Source organism: Siphateles boraxobius, unplaced genomic scaffold, assembly GCF_051911475.1.
Source record: "Siphateles boraxobius isolate OS27281-9 unplaced genomic scaffold, OSU_SipBor_1 29, whole genome shotgun sequence".
Taxonomy (NCBI): domain Eukaryota; kingdom Metazoa; phylum Chordata; class Actinopteri; order Cypriniformes; family Leuciscidae; genus Siphateles; species Siphateles boraxobius.
The window spans coordinates 16,354,432-16,371,984 of record NW_027508908.1 but is presented as its reverse complement, the minus strand read 5'-3'; the positions used below and the strand labels follow the sequence as shown (position 1 = coordinate 16,371,984).

Genomic DNA, 17,553 nt, shown 5'->3' with positions numbered 1-17,553 from the left:
CTTCTGCAGCATTTACACACCCATTAAATGCTCTGTGCATGCGGAGACAATAAAACTGGCTCTGATGTAGACAGGAAGCAGCACAATTCAGAGTTATGTAAGTCTCCCAGCTGATGAATGTATTAATTGCTTTTCCACAATCCACTGCCGTTGCTGGACAAAGTTCAACGGGCTGCGTATGTGTGTTGGAAAATACGTGACGGGAGTGTTTTCATGTGCGCTTGTGTTTACTGTGTGTGTGTTTTTTTTTCTTCTGTATCTACCAGCAAGGCCCAGCCCAGAAGCTTGTGACATGCCTGGACCAGACAGCCCTCCCAATTCAACACTTGCCAGAATATCTATATGGCATGAATGTACAATCAAGGCCCCTGGTTCCTCTCCAAAAAGCTCCAACAGAAATCAATAGTCATTCCCGGGGCTGATTATACAAAAGATCCCCACAATCCTCTTTGCAATTCCAATGCTTTCAGACCGCTAGGCCTCAGTGCATGAATTTGTCCTTCCCACCTGACAGGACGTTAGTGATGACAGAACAATTGACATCTTCTTCATCTGCGTGCGGTGTATGAAAAGACAGATCTTTGCATCATATTCTGTTTTATTAGATGAGCCGGAATGACCTTGCTTTGGTGATGAAAATAAAGAAGTCAGCGCAGATGTGGAGAAATGCGCCTGTGCTTGCCTCTGTAGACTAAGTGGGTTTGCATTGATTGAGAGGGAGGCGCAATCTATAGCCGTGTGTCAGTGGCTGGCAAGGACAAAGTGAGCAGAACACACACGGGTGTGTGTGGATGACGGATATACACAGCACAGTTTTTGTCTCGGTGAAACTCGATGATGTTAAGTTTAATCAGTGACAGGAAGTTTGTGAACACCTAATAACACTGTTATAATTTACTCACCCTCGTGTCGTTCCAAACTGATGATGGTTTTCTTTATTATGCAGAGCACAAAATATATTTTTTCAGCCATTTTTTATCCAGTTATGAAAATTAATGTGGTCCAGAATTTCCAAGGTCCAGAAAGGACATTAAAGTAGTACAAACTGAATCCATATAACTGGTGTATTCTTAAGCGATTTTTTTCCCTTATCAAATCAAATCTAAACATTGATCAATGCAGATATACGCAGATTATATAAAATATAGACACATGAACATTCCTGGTTCTCACACCTGACATGACCAAACGTCATGATGTTTGAGGTTTGTGTGGTCATATTTGATGTAGTCTGCCAGTTTTTCTGTGTATTGCTTGGTGACACAAAAAAACATGAGTCTTGGCATTTTTTAAATATATAAACACGACCATTGAAATGTTTAGAGTCTGAAAGAGTTTTTAAATGATTTTGAAAGAAGTCTCTTGCACTTTTAGAAGAAATGGTTCTAGAACCTTAAAGTCATGTTTTTCCTCATTTTTTTTATGCCTTAAAATAGCTTGAATGTAACTCTTGACGTGATTGGTTACAAGGTAGTTTGTAACGTAAGAAACACCAGCAGTTTCAAACCGTGTTTTGAGACTGTCTTTGGTTCACAGCAGTTTTAAGGAGGACATACTCAGTAATGGTGCTGACATGAATTTACACATGGTTTGTCTTAAAACACATTAGAAACACCACATACACATTTAAACAACATTAAAAGCATGATTTTTACCACAGGGGAACTGTAAAGGGTTCTGTCAGATGCTTCACATATATATATATATATATATATATATATATATATATATATATATATATATATATATATATATATATATATATATATATATAACCTTTTAGGGGTTCTCATCATGGGATCATGTATTTAGTTTTAATTAATAATTTTTTATTTAATTAATTTTTCATTTGATTACAGTTTTATTAAACACCTTTCCCTTGCCTTGCCTAGGTTTAGATCTGAATGAAATTGGCTGAAGCACATTATTTTTTTCACAAAATATTTTTTTAAGGTAACACCATTGACCTTTGGTGAACAAATGACTTGAACAAATGACTTGGTGAACAAATAAATGACTTGAAGTGTTTTTCTGAAGACGAACCAACAAAAAACAAGAAATCATCTGTGCAGAAATCCTAGAAACACTTCAATGCTGCTAAAGGAAGGATCAACGGTTCAGATCTCAAACTTGACACTCTTTTCCTAACAAGAGTGCTGAGTGTTGGATAAATGTAATCAGTAAAACATTAAACATATGCATTGTTCTTACTGTTTAATATATTTTCTTTCAAAATGTTTTAGGTTAAAGCTCCTCAAGAGGCAAACCATGAACTTTGTGATCGTGGTCAATTGATTGCCATTGTTCCTTGCTCAAAAGAACAGCTTTAATGAGCATGAGCTTTTAGTATTACAGTATAACACTGTATAACACTGGACCGCTATGCATTTTACAAGCTCATGATAAAGTTAAAAACATGGGGATTTTTTCTGTATTTAGTACTACTAATTTTAAAAGTTCTAATGTCTATTTAGAAAGGAATAACACTAAAGTATTTTATCTACCAAATATAGAAATTGACAATCTCTGAAAACAGGTAACAGTTCTCTTCCTCAGGATGCCGATGATGACTTCTCGCAGGAAATATAGATATTTTCTCAAAATGTGGCATAAATAAATGTTATTTTGGCTGGTTCATTCTCTCACTCTTTCTTTCTTTCTTTCTTTCTTTCTTTCTTTCTTTCTTATTTTCTTCCTCTCTCACTCTCTCGCACTTTCCTTGTCATTGGACGTTAATCTTAATCAGCATTCCATTACTATTAGTTATGGCCAGTGAATTCTAAAAGCCAATTCAATATTAAATATTTTGAGGATTATTTCTATGGCCCCGTGGTTAGCTGTTGGCAGGAAGAGTTGATGGGGTGTAATAGCAGTTGACAGTTTATACGGGCAGTCATAAGATTAGTCCCCAATTTACTTTGTGTAGTCGAACAGAAGTCACTGACCCCATATCAGTTTTACCCCTTGGCACAGACCCCCTTTGTTTAGAACTGAAAAAGCTTGAACTGTGTGTAGATCAGCACTAAAACACTCAATGAAGGGCCCTGTGCTGAATTTGAGTCCTGGAGAATGAGCAGTATGAGCTTTATTTAGCTTATGGCATGAAATTCACAAGAGACCATTCTTGAGATTAAATGAGTATGTGTTCTTATGATATGTTCATAGCTGACTTAGTTTGTTTCTAATTATATCTAATGGTTTGTACGCATTGTTATCTGGGGATTTAAATAGCTTTTCATTTATTTTGTTGCTCCAGATGGCAGAATTTTGAACAAATATGTCTCTCTAAATGGTTACTCAGCATGCATTAGGCAGAAAGAAGAAAGACGCAAAAGTTTAGTTTAATTTCTTTGAACAACTTAAAATCAACAATGACATACAGAGTTTAACAAGTTGATGACAAAACTGTTTTTTACAGCTTGAAAATGAAGAATGATGGGTAGAGTGCTAGAGAGTGCTGGAAGGTCAGTGACGTCATGTCATTTATTAAAATACATTTTTAAATGCAATTGACACGTGAAATAACATGATTACACCTCTTCTATAATGTGTGTGTGTATGTGTGTGTTCATGTACATATGGTTTATGAGGACACAAATGTGTATAGTGACATGGGTACAACGCAAACACTTCCTGTGTACTCGAAAACCAAATGGCTTAAAAATCATAATAAACTACATATCAACTAACTCTCATTAGTATGGAGACTTGTTTCCGCCACAGAATAAAACATTTTAAAGGATAATTGCGACTTTCTATCTCACAATTTTGAGTTTACATCTTGCAATTCTGCCCCCGAAATGTTGTCCTGTGATCCGTCTTTTAAACTTCTCCTCAACGTGCATGCAGTGTAAATAAAGCAGTTGCATCAATGAAATGATAGTAAAGTTAGTCCACGGCCACACCATGCTAATGGTACCACCCACGGCCCAAATTACAAGACGAAAAATAGAAAAATAGAAAATCGGTCCGATTGCATTTCAAATGTTTGTTTCTGAAGTCGAAATTTAAAGTTAGCACAAGTAAAATTAAAAAAAGGGGAGAAAAAGGCGACTATCTATTGATAACATAACTGGAAAAACAAGAAAAACTAATGTCTGGTTTAAATTTTTCATTTTTGCATTTGCATTGTATGGTCTGAAAACTGAATTGTGGAGCGTTACAAGGACCTAATTCTGACCTAAGAAATAAGGTCAGAATTGTGAGATGTAAACTCGAAATTGTGAGATAGAAAGTCATTACATTCAAATTTTTTTATGCATTTATACATTTAAAATACAAAAGGAACATCAAAAGGTACTTTACAATAACTTTCCATGTGATTTAAACTAGATATATTTTTTTTTATAATTCTTAAAAAAATAATTATCGTGGAAACTCTTATAAGTCATTGAGCCAAGATACGGATGATGAAAGAGAAGGTGCCAGAGAGGTGCGGAAGAGGTAGATAAGGTCATTAAAACTTCTTCTCACCCGGAACAGGTGTTGTTTTAAGGATCCTCTGAATGTCGAGTGGCCATATCCTCCCCACCAGGCTGGCTGCTTGTAATTAAAACGGACCATAAAAAAATGTACCGCTCACCTCGACTCCCTTTTCCTTCCTCTGCGTTCTCTCCTCCCATCATTTATACCCTCTTCCTTCCTCTCTCTATCTCCCAGCTTGAGTTCAGGAGAGGAGGAAAACATGTGCTTGAGCTGTCAGGGCTGAAGCAGCAGATTGGAGCTTAGTGTCGTGCTGTGTGGGGGGAACTGAGGCAAAGTGTACAGCCTGCTGGGGGACACTGGGTGGCAGACCCAGGGGTCCAGCAGGATCATAACCCATATGGGGGGAAAAGCTGGTCCTGGCTCCATCTCTGTGGCAATGTCTGGAAGTGAGACGACAACATCAGTGCACTGTTGTCTTTTGCTCTTTGTCTGTCTGTGTGTTTGTGTCTCTGTTTCCGATCAATACTATTGACTGTGCACCCCTACAAGGACACTAATGATGCTTTTATTGTCATTTCTAAAAGGAAAGCTTCTCTCGGTTATCAAAAATTGGTCTTTTTCTGCAACTTGTTTGTAGTTTGTCCTTTGTAAACCCCCTCGGGCCTCAACTAGATTAAACTAAAACTTTGCACCACTTAACTTTCAGCAAGCTATATCTTTAAATTTGCACTTCATCATGAATCCATAGATTTGTACTTCTGGTTTTTTTTTTTTGTTAACAGGTCAAAACTGTGTCCCCTGTCTGGCAGTGAGAGATGGTGATGATAAGCATATACACTGTAGTAACAGTGGCACAGATGCAGAGCGTGCATCATGTTTCTAATGGGACAATTAGAGGAACACTTGGAGCCAGATGCTGAGTGTAGCCATGAACCTGATACAGCCTCTGTCTGATGATGGATTAAAGAGAGATAGAAATGAATCTCACATCTACTCACCACACTGTTTAGCTCGTTGATATATTTGAACGCTTTGACATTGAGCCTTAAAAGTGACGACATGGCTAGACTCAAGGCCTTTGCCTTTGTCCGGGACAGATTAGTGCACAAATATTACAAAATGACACATGTTGTCATCAATGCAGAAATAGATCTTAAGAGGTGCACACACAATAGCCTTATTCGTTCCATATCAGACATTTATTCAAGTAAGTCTGCAGTCATTCAAGGTAGAGGTCTGTTAACACACAAAAAAAGTTATCCAGTATAGTCTTAGTAGCAGAACTGCACACCCAGCTTAGGGCGTTTTCACACCTGAAAGTCCGCACCAAGGTCCGAACCAAAGTTCACGTTTTGATACATTTTATACTTTCAGAAAGTTTTGGTTTGGTTTCACACTGCAATTATGCGAGCACACTAAATAACTTTACGTGACATACTTGCGTCCTGTCGTCATCATCTGTGTGGGCTGCATCTTGACATTGGTTTGTAAATGGACGCGTGTCTGACGTCAGCGTGTTGTCAATTCGGCGGGTAACTTTGACAACATGAATGAACAGACACATAATGTTGCAACTATATTTGGAAAGTGTCTGCATTTTTGTGTGTTTTTTCCAGTTGACTTCTTCTTATGTCTTCAGACCATACTTCAATTAAAAACCTTGTCTCCTCCTCTCCCCATGTGCTACCACGGCTAATTTTTCCTGCCACCTTCTGTTTTTTTCGGCTATGCGGGAACCAACGGAACTTCCTGTAAAAGGTCTGAAAGTCCGAACCATACAGAAATGGTTTCACATTTCAAACGAACCAAACCTTTGTTCAGTTTGATCCGGACCGAGACTACCTCTTTTCGTCGGACCAAATTTCATCTGTTTGGTCCGGACCGTGATAGGTTTCACACCTGTAATTTTGATTCGGACCAAACTGAAAAGTCAGAAAGTCCGGACCAAACAAGGTAGGTGTGAAAGGGCCTTTAGTTAAAACTGTGAAATAATGTTTACAACCACTAGGTCATGATAATAATATTAAACAGTGTTGTTATTATCATTTACTAAAACTGTAAAATTGTTTTTGTTAATTGAGATAAAGCTGTAATAAAATCAAATATAAATATTAGATGAAAGAACTAAGACTTGAAAAAACGGATATAGAATTTAGAAATGTTGCCATGGCAGCTAATGAAAATAAATGCATTTTATCGAAGTACTAAAACTACTAAAACTAAAACTGTAATAAAAAAATACATTAAAGCTAAACAGAAATATAAAAAAATATAAAAAAAACAAAATATTACTAAAACTAAAATTAAAATGATAACAATAAAGCTAATTTAAAATAATAAAATAACACTGATATTAAACAATATTGTTTAATAAATAATATTTTGAAAATACTTTTGGACTTGTGTCACTGTTATGTTCAGTTAGTTTCTGTTTTTATGGACTTTCAGTTTGTTTTCATTTGTCACATGTCTTCCCTGTTCAGATTCCTGCCACTCGTTTGTCTCGTTGAGTATCTGGCCTCGATTCAGAGGACAGCCAAACCCAGAGCCGGATTTACCACCTTCGACCGCAGAAAATTTACGGGAGCCACCCGCCGTGATGAGTGATTCAGAGCCTGAGGATAAGAGGACAGCGCTCACCATCACCCCAGAAGTGGAGCCTCCGAGCGAGTCTGAATAGGGGTGTGAGACCGCAACACTCGCAGCCGAGGGAACTAAGGACTGGCTGATGAACCTCAGGAAGTGAGGAAGGATCGACTCTCACCCAGGCGCACCCAGCATCTAAAGTTTAAAGACAGCACTAAGAACTACCTGAACAATAATTCTTCTGTTGTAACTTCATATCTGATTAAAGACAGAATTATGAGCGATATGGGCGGTGATTTGCTCATTTTATTGATCTGTGTGGACTGTGCCTTACTCTCATGTCACCTCCATCACCACAGAGCTCAGCCAGTCCTCCAGCCCCGCTGCTGCTGGAAGCTTGCAGCCCTTCGCCGTCTCTGGGGATGACCTACAATGACGTCAAGCCTCAGATCGTACAACCACCAGCAGCGCCTGTACAAGTGGATCCTGTGACTCCGCCTTCACCCTCAGATAACTATGCTGCATCTCGGCCCGTCGACCTGACTGCTCCGCCTTGGCTCCTCCCACTTCCGCCTCCACCAGAGCGGATCTTCCGCAACGCTCCGTTCCTCCACCCCTATGGCAGCAGAGGACTTCTCCTTCCCTTCGGCATCGCCTCTGTCCTCAGTCACACCGGCATGGCCACAGTCCTCGGATACTCTGGCTTCGCCTTCTATGCTTGTCACCACGGCATCGCCTGGGTCTCCAGCACCAAAGATATTAATCGGCTCCATCGGCCCTCCATCTGAGCCATCGTCTCCTGGGCCCTCGTCTCCGTTGGTCATCCCCCAGATGTCGGCAGCCACATCCTTCCGCCTTCATCTCCACTGTGGACTGTCTGTCTAGTTTATCACCTTGTTATCTTTAGTATATTAGTTACATTGTATCCTGAGTTCTCTGTCCGGTCACCGTTATACCTATGTGTGTGTTATTCTACTACCTGTTTGGATAGCTACCCGTTTGGACTATAAGTAAACTGTGTGTTGGAACCTTATTTTGGTATCATCTATTTTGGCAACACTTAACAGTAAGGTTTCATTTGTTGACATTAGTCAACTGCATTAATTAACATTATTTTTAAGATCAAATGCTGTATGTGTTAACAGTTATATATAAATAAATAAATGCTGTAAAAAGGTGTTCCTCACTGTTATTTAATAGTTAATGCACTAACTAATGTTAACAAATGAGATTTTATTGTAAAGTGTTACCTCTATTTCAGATAGCCCCACCCCTAAATGGCACTTGGAACAAAATCAACTGTGCTTTAGATATTAACCAGGCCTTCTCTTCCAGTAGTGGAGCGGTTCTCAGCCAGAATGATCTGCAGTGAGAACTAGATTTTAAGCAGCAAGTCAAAAGTTTAACCTTGGCATTAAATCTTTATATTCCAGCCCCCCTCTGGATTTGAATGTCTACACTCTTGATATGTTTCATCCCTATGCATTTTGATCGTCACTGTATAGATTTTTGTCCTCCATCAATAAGGTTGACCAGGCAGCCAGCTATAGACAGTATGGGGGCTATGGGACAGTTCTCCAATAAAGAATTTATTTCCACAACATTCTAACCGTCTTTGTGTGTCTAGATCTTTCCTGGGATAACAATATTAGCTAGAAAGTGATGTCTGTAGGATTAAGTGTAGTTTCAGGATGGTTTCTGCTAGATTAGGTATTTACTGAGGGTTTAAGGCTCATGTATTTGTTGAGGATTGAATGTAGGGCAACACACACATGAATATAATAAATACCACATGAGAAGCGACCAAAACATACCTAAATATACACTACAGTTCAAAATTTTGGATTCAACTTCTTTATAGAGAAATCAAATAATACTTTAATTTAAAAAGGATGCAGATTGATCAAAAGTGACAGTAAGTACATTTATAATGTTACAAAAGATCAGGAATGAATACATATTAAAACATATTAATATTCAAATAAATTATTATTATTATTTACATTAATTTTAAATTGTTATAATATTTCACAATATTAATGTTTATTGTATTTTTGATTAAACAACTACAGCCTTGGTGAGCATAAGAGACTTATTTAAAAAAAAAACATCATCCCAAGCTTTTGATCACTAGTGTGTTCATGAACATACTGATTCTCAGCACACACAAATGTGCCATTACTTGACCTTAAGATGTATGTGCCCTCAAAAACCACTTTGTTTGTTTTAATTTACAAGCTTCTTAATTCATACCACCTTGAAATGCCAAAGCATTAGATATCACACATATTGAATGATGCAAGCTGATTAATGAATATAAGAAATCATCATCTGCATTAGCGTTTGCATTATTCAGCTGCGCTTCCAGAATACTTGTACATCATGGGACAATATGTCCAAATGAGTCAGCCGTTCATCTTGGTGCTGATGTGGTGGCTAGTTATTTCTGCAGCTGCGGGTCCAGCTGTTATAGCTACAGCACCATATTGGGAGTTGCATCATGCATATGAAAACAGTCAAACATGTGGACATGACAAAGTGACTGTGCATATTTGTGTGAATCTGAATGTCAAAATGCACGGGGATGTGTCAATGTGCATGTTTGAAGGTGTGCAAACTGCTGTGCAAAATGTTTTAAATATGTGTGAACATGCGTTAGAGTGTGCATGAATAAATTGTTTTGCAATTACACAAAGGATTGCGGAAACATATTGCACAGTACTCCTTGGGGACAGCGAGAGGGAAGCAATTTAAATCTGTTGCCATAAGTTTATTATGTTGTGGAGTGTTTGTTTTATGATAGGATGAGTGTGTGCACATTCAGATGAGAGTGTATTTCAAGAGCTAGTCATCGCAAATCTACACTGTTTAAAGTGGTAAGTATTGTAATGGACAAAGGAAAAAGTTCCAATAATTTGTTTTTAATGGGAGGTGAGTGGGTGGACTGACAGGTGTAGTATAAATATAGACTGACGTGAAAACAGTGCATATAAAACACCTTTGATGCTTTCCTGATGATGTAAAGAACTGGTTCAGATGGTGAGAGATTAGGGGTTTTACACTATCTAAGGAGAAATTTTACAAGACATTGTACATGCTGCTACAATATACTCACTTTCCTACTTGCTGTTCTCGCAGTGTGTTACAATGCCATTTTGGTAAGCAACTGAAAGACAGAACAAATAACATGCCGGTCAGACGTCATTCAGCACCACTATGCTTTAAACAGCAGGTCAACTTGAGAAAATCACATGCTGTTACTTTGGCTTCCTTAAATCTAGGAGCTCCCACATTTAATCAATACTCAAATTGAATGAAGTAGTTAAAGTGTTCTGTGTAATTGGAATCAAAACATGTTTGAGCTAATTACAGAATTCTCTCTTAACATTGGTCGAGGGGTTATCTGAGACAAGGTTGTTTTTGTCGGTTTTCCGACTGGTTTATTGACCTCAACAGCCACCACATACTGACAGAGCTCCTTTCGTAAGAAATCCTTTGGTTTCAGGTATGCCCTTTTTGTTGTTACATGTCAGTCTTCCTCTTGGAACTCTATTCTTGGACTTTCAATCAATACTCTCACAAGGCTATAAATTCCCCGCCCGTGTCTGTTTCATTAAGTACGTTTGATTCTCCCTCCGCCCTTTGAGCAGTGTATCACCTCTTCTAGTGAATCTTCCCCCTTAGCCACACTTCACCAGGCCACAAAATCAATCAATACGGTAATTAATGCAAAAACGCCAGGTGTTCTGTCTGGAGCTGAGAACCATGAGGGGAAGTTCAAGGCTTTGTTTTATCTCCATGTAACTCTGTGTGAAAATTTCTGACTCAGAAAATAGATTATTCTCATTCACTTGACAGCTGTTTGAATGTTGGATTGATTAGATATGGGCATGAGTGGGATAAAAAAAAACACATTCAGGCAAGAATCAACTAATTAACAGCAAGTCAGAATCCTTTTGTCTGAATGTGTCGACACTGCAATACCTCTACAAGAGTGACTTGATCTGGCCGATGAGTGTAGTGTCGCTGTCCATGGTGCTGAAGTGATAGCCTGCCACAGTGGAAACGGGAGGTCAGTGAGCTACTGAAAAGTTAGAATCACATTCAGATCGCTGTTTATCGACCGGTTGTAATGATCTAAATGAACATTGATTGTGCAGGGATGATAATAATTGACCGATAGACTATTTAATCAACATCGTCACGCTGTCCCCGTGGGTTGAGTTTGGTCCAATGACGCTCTCTCCATTTATTTGCACTTCCTCCTTCTCGTTCTTTTGCGGCAGCAGATTAGAGTTCACACGCCATTAGTCACGGTGGGGTGTTGCGCGCGGATCCCGCGCCGAGAAATCTTCTTTGTGTCAGGATCGCTTTGTCCCGCCGCGGCGGCTTATCTCCGGGACGAACGCACAATTACTTTTTAACGATTTCATGCCGGTTCATTACGAGAGCAGAGGCCCGCGCACAGAAAGTTATAAAAGGTAATCAGAGATAATTAAGCTCGCACCGGTGCCTATCCAATAGAAGAATGGGGTCAAATTCAGTGACGTGACCCATGCTATTATAGACCTTAGAGGCCTTTTCACATTAGTGTCTCCCTATCTCTCTTTCTCTCTTTGAATATGAGAGTGGGTATGTGTTAAAATAATTCACAAAAATACCTTCAAAGACAATAGTACCAATATATAATCCCCATTTGGTCCAAACTTTGTGTAATATATGCATTTTGACCTCGATTCAATACTGACACTAAGAAATACAAATGTCTCGTTTAAAGGACACAAGGTCTAAAAGCTTAATGGTGCTCTTATGGCAGCCAGTGGAAAGACAGAGCGTGGAAGCTTTCATCTTTTTGTAAAAGGGTGAAAATTCTGACAGGTTTAAAGAGACTGCCAGTGCATGTACATTATCAATCTTGCAAGTGACAGCTTCATAGATGAGAGTCCAGGAGTCTCCTGGTGTGGAGAAAACCAAACAGCTGTGCTCCTTTTAACCATCATTTGATGTTTTCTTTTCCCAGCCAATCATCTATTTTTCAACTAGGAGACGAATCTTGTCATCTTCTCAGTGTTAGGTATGATGTTGTTGAAATCAAAAGCACAAACAACACGCACGCACGCACACACACACACACACACACACGCGCGCACACACACACACACACACACACACACACACACACACACACACACACACACACACACACACACACACACACACACACACACACACACACACAAACACAACATTTAAATGGTACAATGGACTATTGAGAACCATTTACTGTATATGTCCTTTTGTTTTCTGCTGAAGAGATTCAGAAATAAAGATCTGATATAGCTCTGTTATTTTTCAAACAATATATGGAAACAGATGGAAAAACAATTTAACACAGCCATGACAACAGCTCGGCTTTAATATTGTAAGGATAAGAAATAAATGTTATATAAAATCTGGCATTCAGTAAATACAGTAAAAAGATTCAACGAACAAACATTTGATTATGATAGGGTATTTAGATTGTTTATCATGAAGTGATCATGCCAATTACAGTGTGTCAGATCTCTTTACATATTTACTGATAAACTTTGACAGCATGCTAAATGAGACTGCAGCACAAACCGACCCTCTGTCATAAGCTTCCCTGAAAGGGATATTACACATAATATTTTTACAAAAGTCAATCAAAAATAGCCAAACTTGTACTGAAATATTGTATTTAATGGGTAGTGACTGTGTAAGCAGTTATACATGTACAGTATATTCCCATAGTTTGTGCTTTTTTTACAGAAATAATATTTTGCGTGGTTTCTTAAAAAAAGTCTATAAGTCTATCTAAAGAAAATAACAATATTAAAAAATAATAAGTCATACAGAGTGTATCTCAGATACACAGTATATCCTTAAATACTAACTACTATACTCTCAGTATATTTGAAAACACATTTAAAGACAAGAGTTGTGTAAAATAAGCATTTGGCCTTAATTCAATACTGGCACACTACAGCAAATACACATATCTCTCAAGGTCTAAAAGCTTAAAGGGATTGTTCACCCAAAAATGAAAATTCTGTCATTAATTACTCACCCATGATGTTGTTCCAAACCTGTAAGACTTCAGTTCATCTTCAGAACATGAATGGAATATTTTGGATGCAATCTGATACCTTTCTGTCCCTGCATTGACAGCTACGCAACTGACACCTTAACACTTAATAAAGATAAAGATAAAGTTCATAAAGAGATCGTAAAACTAATCCATATGAGCAGTTTAGTCCAAATTTTCTGAAGAGACTCGATCAATTTATATGATGAACAGATTTAATTTAGGCTTTTATTCACATTTATTGATCAGTGAACATAAACAGAAGCTCAACTGAACCTGATTGATGAGCAAAAACAAACCTCATCTTGAAGCTCAAATGTGCTGCGTGACATGAGAATGAACCTCACTGGTTCTCGCATGTCAAGCGAACATGCTTGAGCTTCCGTTTTCCACAACTGACGTGTGAATTGATGAATGTTTATATGTGAATAAAAGGCCTAATTCAATCTGTTCATCATATAATTTTTGGGATATGGATTAGTTTTGCAATCTCTTTATGAACTTTTTGAAACGTCGAAGTGTCAGTTGCATAGCTGTCAATGGAGGGACAGAAAGCTCTCAAAAAGATTTTTTATTTGTGTTCCGAAGATGAACTAAAGTCTTTTAGAACGACATGAGGGTGGGTAATTAATGGCAGAATTTTCACTTTTGGGTGAACTAGCCCTTTAATGGTGCTCTTCTGGCAGCTAGTGGATAGAAAGATTGTGGAAGCTTTATTTTGTTTTGTGAGAGGATGAAAACAACAGTAGTATAACACCATAGCAAAAAATGTAGGTCAAATGTACAGTATACTGTATTCCTGGCTTCTAATTGCTGTACAGAGTATATTCTGTGAAGTATATACTATATATTTTACTGCACGCAGGGCCTGGTGTAGCAGACTGTCACAGTTATTCTTAGTTTGATGTGTTTTCGTTTAATTTTCAAGAACTTTTAGTATGTTTATCTTTCTTCCTGTTTCTATGTTCTAATATCTATTTAGGAGTCTTAGACCTTTCCAACGATATATAGTTTGTCATAATTAGATTAGGATTTAATAGTAATATAGCGAAGTAAAGTTAGATATCCCGTATACGGGATAGCAAAAAATGATCAACCTTATATTGATTTCACAGTAAAATTCTGTATTTCATTGTAATAAATTACTGTTAAATCTTCTGTAAAACACTTCATACATATTGGATGTTCACACACTGTGTGTATTACTACTGCTTAGCCAGTATAACCTAATTCAAGCAAGCTCCTATATTAAAAACCTATTTTCCGCAAAACCTCATGTCTCCAGTCAATCAATAAATTACATTCAGCATATTGTGTATGCATGATGGCATCGGATGACCTTTAAATGGCTGCGCAAAAATAACCATCCTGAATGGATTGTATGTAAGGATATGAGGAAGAAGGAGGGAGTTATTTTCACATCTGAGACCATTAGACGCCAGTTAGATGTCTGAGTTACACAGGCATGACAAGCAGTGGACACTCACAAGCAGGACACCAGCAAGCAATTAATAGGATCTCGACCACAATAGATAAATCAGGTTACATATTTGCACAGTTGCTCTAAGTGTGAATTATAACCAGCTTTTATTCAGAGGTGAACTGTTTGTAAAATAAATTGCATAGGGTAATCTGCATTATATGCAAGTGCATAATTAAAACTAGTAATGAAACAAGTCCTAATGTCTCACACGGGAAGAATAGGATTAAATTAAATTAATCGAATGCAATGCTGCTACTATTTTTGCAGATTAACAGTAAAGTGGCTAAAACAATATGCTAATGCCCATCATGCATTGTGGCATGAATAAATTATGGGGTTGCATTTTTTTTTACTATTTGCTGTTCTGTTTTGTTGTTAATGTTGTTGTTGTCACTTTTAGTTACCTGTGATGTTTTGTTTTATTTATTTATTTACCTAAAATTTAGTTTCTTGATTTCCATTATTGCTGAGCATGCTATGCTGAGTGTTGAGATGTGTGCATGCCTGGTTGACAACAAGCTACAGCAGACCAATATCATCAGAAACAATATTTAGCTAGCTTGCCACAATCCAACATACAGCACTCTATATATATATATATATATATATATATATATATATATATATATATATATATATATATATATATATATATATATAGTTATATAGTTATATACACACATAACAGTAATTGGTTGTGTTCTGAATGAAAATGATCTAGGCTGCATTGATTTCATATTAAAATTCTGAATTTTGTTGTAATTATTTGCTGTACATTCTTGCTAAATATATTCTGCCAAAATTGTATAGCGCACAATATCTTTCAGCTAATTTTTTGGTATTTACCATGGTTTTCGTGCATTAATATAGTAAAGGAAGCTATACTGTTATTGCTTATTGTTCAAACGTGTTGAAGAAATGTTTAAACTTCTTAAAAGTGTGTCAATCATGATGGAAACGAATTACATCTATGCAGGTTGAGGGTGTTCAGTCAGGCTTACAGGAGATGCAGACCAAATAGGCTACTTACTGTTTATGTGCCATGTTTTAAATAAACAAGCCGGACTACCCTAGCACTGAAAGAACCGCGGGACGGCACAGACAGCACAGAGTGGAAACGAACACCCTCTAGTGCTGATGAGATTGTCTTCCGTCTAGATCCTCAAAACTCACTTGGGCTTTTCACCTCAGCATCGCGTTTCTCGCGCCCGAGACTGAAAGCGTCGTCGAAGCTCTCGTTCCAGCCAGAACTGTCTGTGTGCGCGAGACTGATTCGACAAGTTTATGCGCTTAATACTCGCCAGGCTCGTGTCGATAGAGTCAAGAAGAGAAGCGCGTGTTAACGTTTAGAGAAGGGGGAAGCCCGTTAATGGATATTGACGACTGGAGAACATAACTAGTCCATCGTTATCTCAAGTGTTGACAACCAGACATCGTTAGTGATAACTTATCTCACAGTCTCTATCCTATTGAATGGGTAAATTCTGTAAGTTTTTCAAGTGCCGCCTGTAGTTGTGCGTAATGGGCTGGCATTTCTGTCGCTCTGTGTCCGCGTTTTCGCGGTGCGAGGAACGAGGCGGCTGACGCGCAACATCGTGTAGCTACAATAGTTAAATGAATTTTATTTCTGGATATTTCGTCGTGGATTATTTTCTTTAGTAACTCTCACCGACTTACGTCCACAACTGGATACAACAAAAATGACTTTTCAAAGATTGTTCTTCATGTTTGCTTTACCGGGATTGATGTTGTCGGACCCCGGCCATCTAAACCAAGGTGAGTTATAGTGAACAGGTTGATAATATCATAGCACAACGCCTAGAATATGCATAGTGTGTATGTTTATTGTGCGTATTGTGTGCAAAGGATATGCTAAAATCGCATTCAGCCTTTCAATTTGACCAGAATATGTATTTGGCTTATGATACTTGTACCCAATTGAGAACATTGCACTTTGTTTTGGTTTGCAGCTCAGTGCAGGAAAGATTATAAGCGCACTGTTCACTGTAGTTCTGTAGTTCTGCAGGCTTATATGCTCAGCTTCACTCAAACTGGGTACCCATAATATAGGGAAGACCGGGGAATGTTGTAACACATTCAACGCCTAAAACGTGTGTTTTACGCTCTCAAACATTGATAGGACATTCCCACATTTGTCTTTCATATTAAAGTAGGTTATACATTTACAACTCTGTAAAGCAAGGTCAAGTACAAAGAGTGCTCTTGACATCATACCTGAGTGGGTTATACTTATTGAAAACATAGGAATTTTAATTTTATTTATGTGCAATTTGTGCAAATAAAATGTATTGGATCAAATATGCACCTCCAACCCAACCTGCTTAATTTTATACATTTCATTATACAAAATTAAAAAACAAATGCCTATAAGAAACATTTTAACTTCAAAACGAACAGCAAATAAAACTGCAACCAATACAGAAATACATAAAAATCGTATGCTAACTATTCTAAAACAGTTTGTGAGTGCATGTTAATCACTTTCACAACTGTGACGCTGTCTCATTTTGTGCAATCTTTGTGGTTCTAATAGAAATACAATGAAAAGTAGTGCTGCCTTCCTTGTCAAAAGCTTGTTTTGATATTAGAAAAAGAGAACCTTGTGGTGCTGATGATAAACTGTCAGCTTGTTACTGGGGCAGTACATCAGTCTGATATGTATCTTAAGGGCAAATAAAGGAAAGGTTGTACAGATTTTTCACATTTTCTTTTTTCCTGACAATTAATTAACATTCATTAAAATAATCAATTTTTTTTTAAACCAGACATGAAATTGAACTTCTTACCTCAAAACAACCTCTACAATCACTTCTACAATCACAGGAGGGTGATGGGCATGTATAACTGTGATGTCAGTCTAATTTATATTATTTATAATTAGTTAAACTGATGGTGTTACAACTCACCCTGCATTACAACACTCCTGGGTCTC

At 37.7% G+C, this 17,553-nt stretch overlaps 1 protein-coding gene and 1 long non-coding RNA gene across 4 annotated transcripts in view; both read left to right on the top strand.

Moving 5' to 3' along the window:
* The window catches only part of LOC143753942 (uncharacterized), a 341,178-nt gene that overhangs the window by 49,351 nt on the left and 274,274 nt on the right, over nt 1-17,553 (top strand). The window lies entirely within an intron of this gene.
* epha6 (eph receptor A6) overlaps nt 15,707-17,553 on the top strand; it is a 229,186-nt gene continuing 227,339 nt past the window's right edge. For all 3 annotated transcript variants that reach the window (XM_077246785.1, XM_077246784.1, XM_077246786.1), the window contains exon 1: nt 15,707-16,376. In XM_077246785.1, coding sequence (XP_077102900.1) covers nt 16,301-16,376 — 76 coding nt within the window. In that variant the 5' untranslated portion in view covers nt 15,707-16,300. The remainder of the gene's footprint in view (nt 16,377-17,553) is intronic.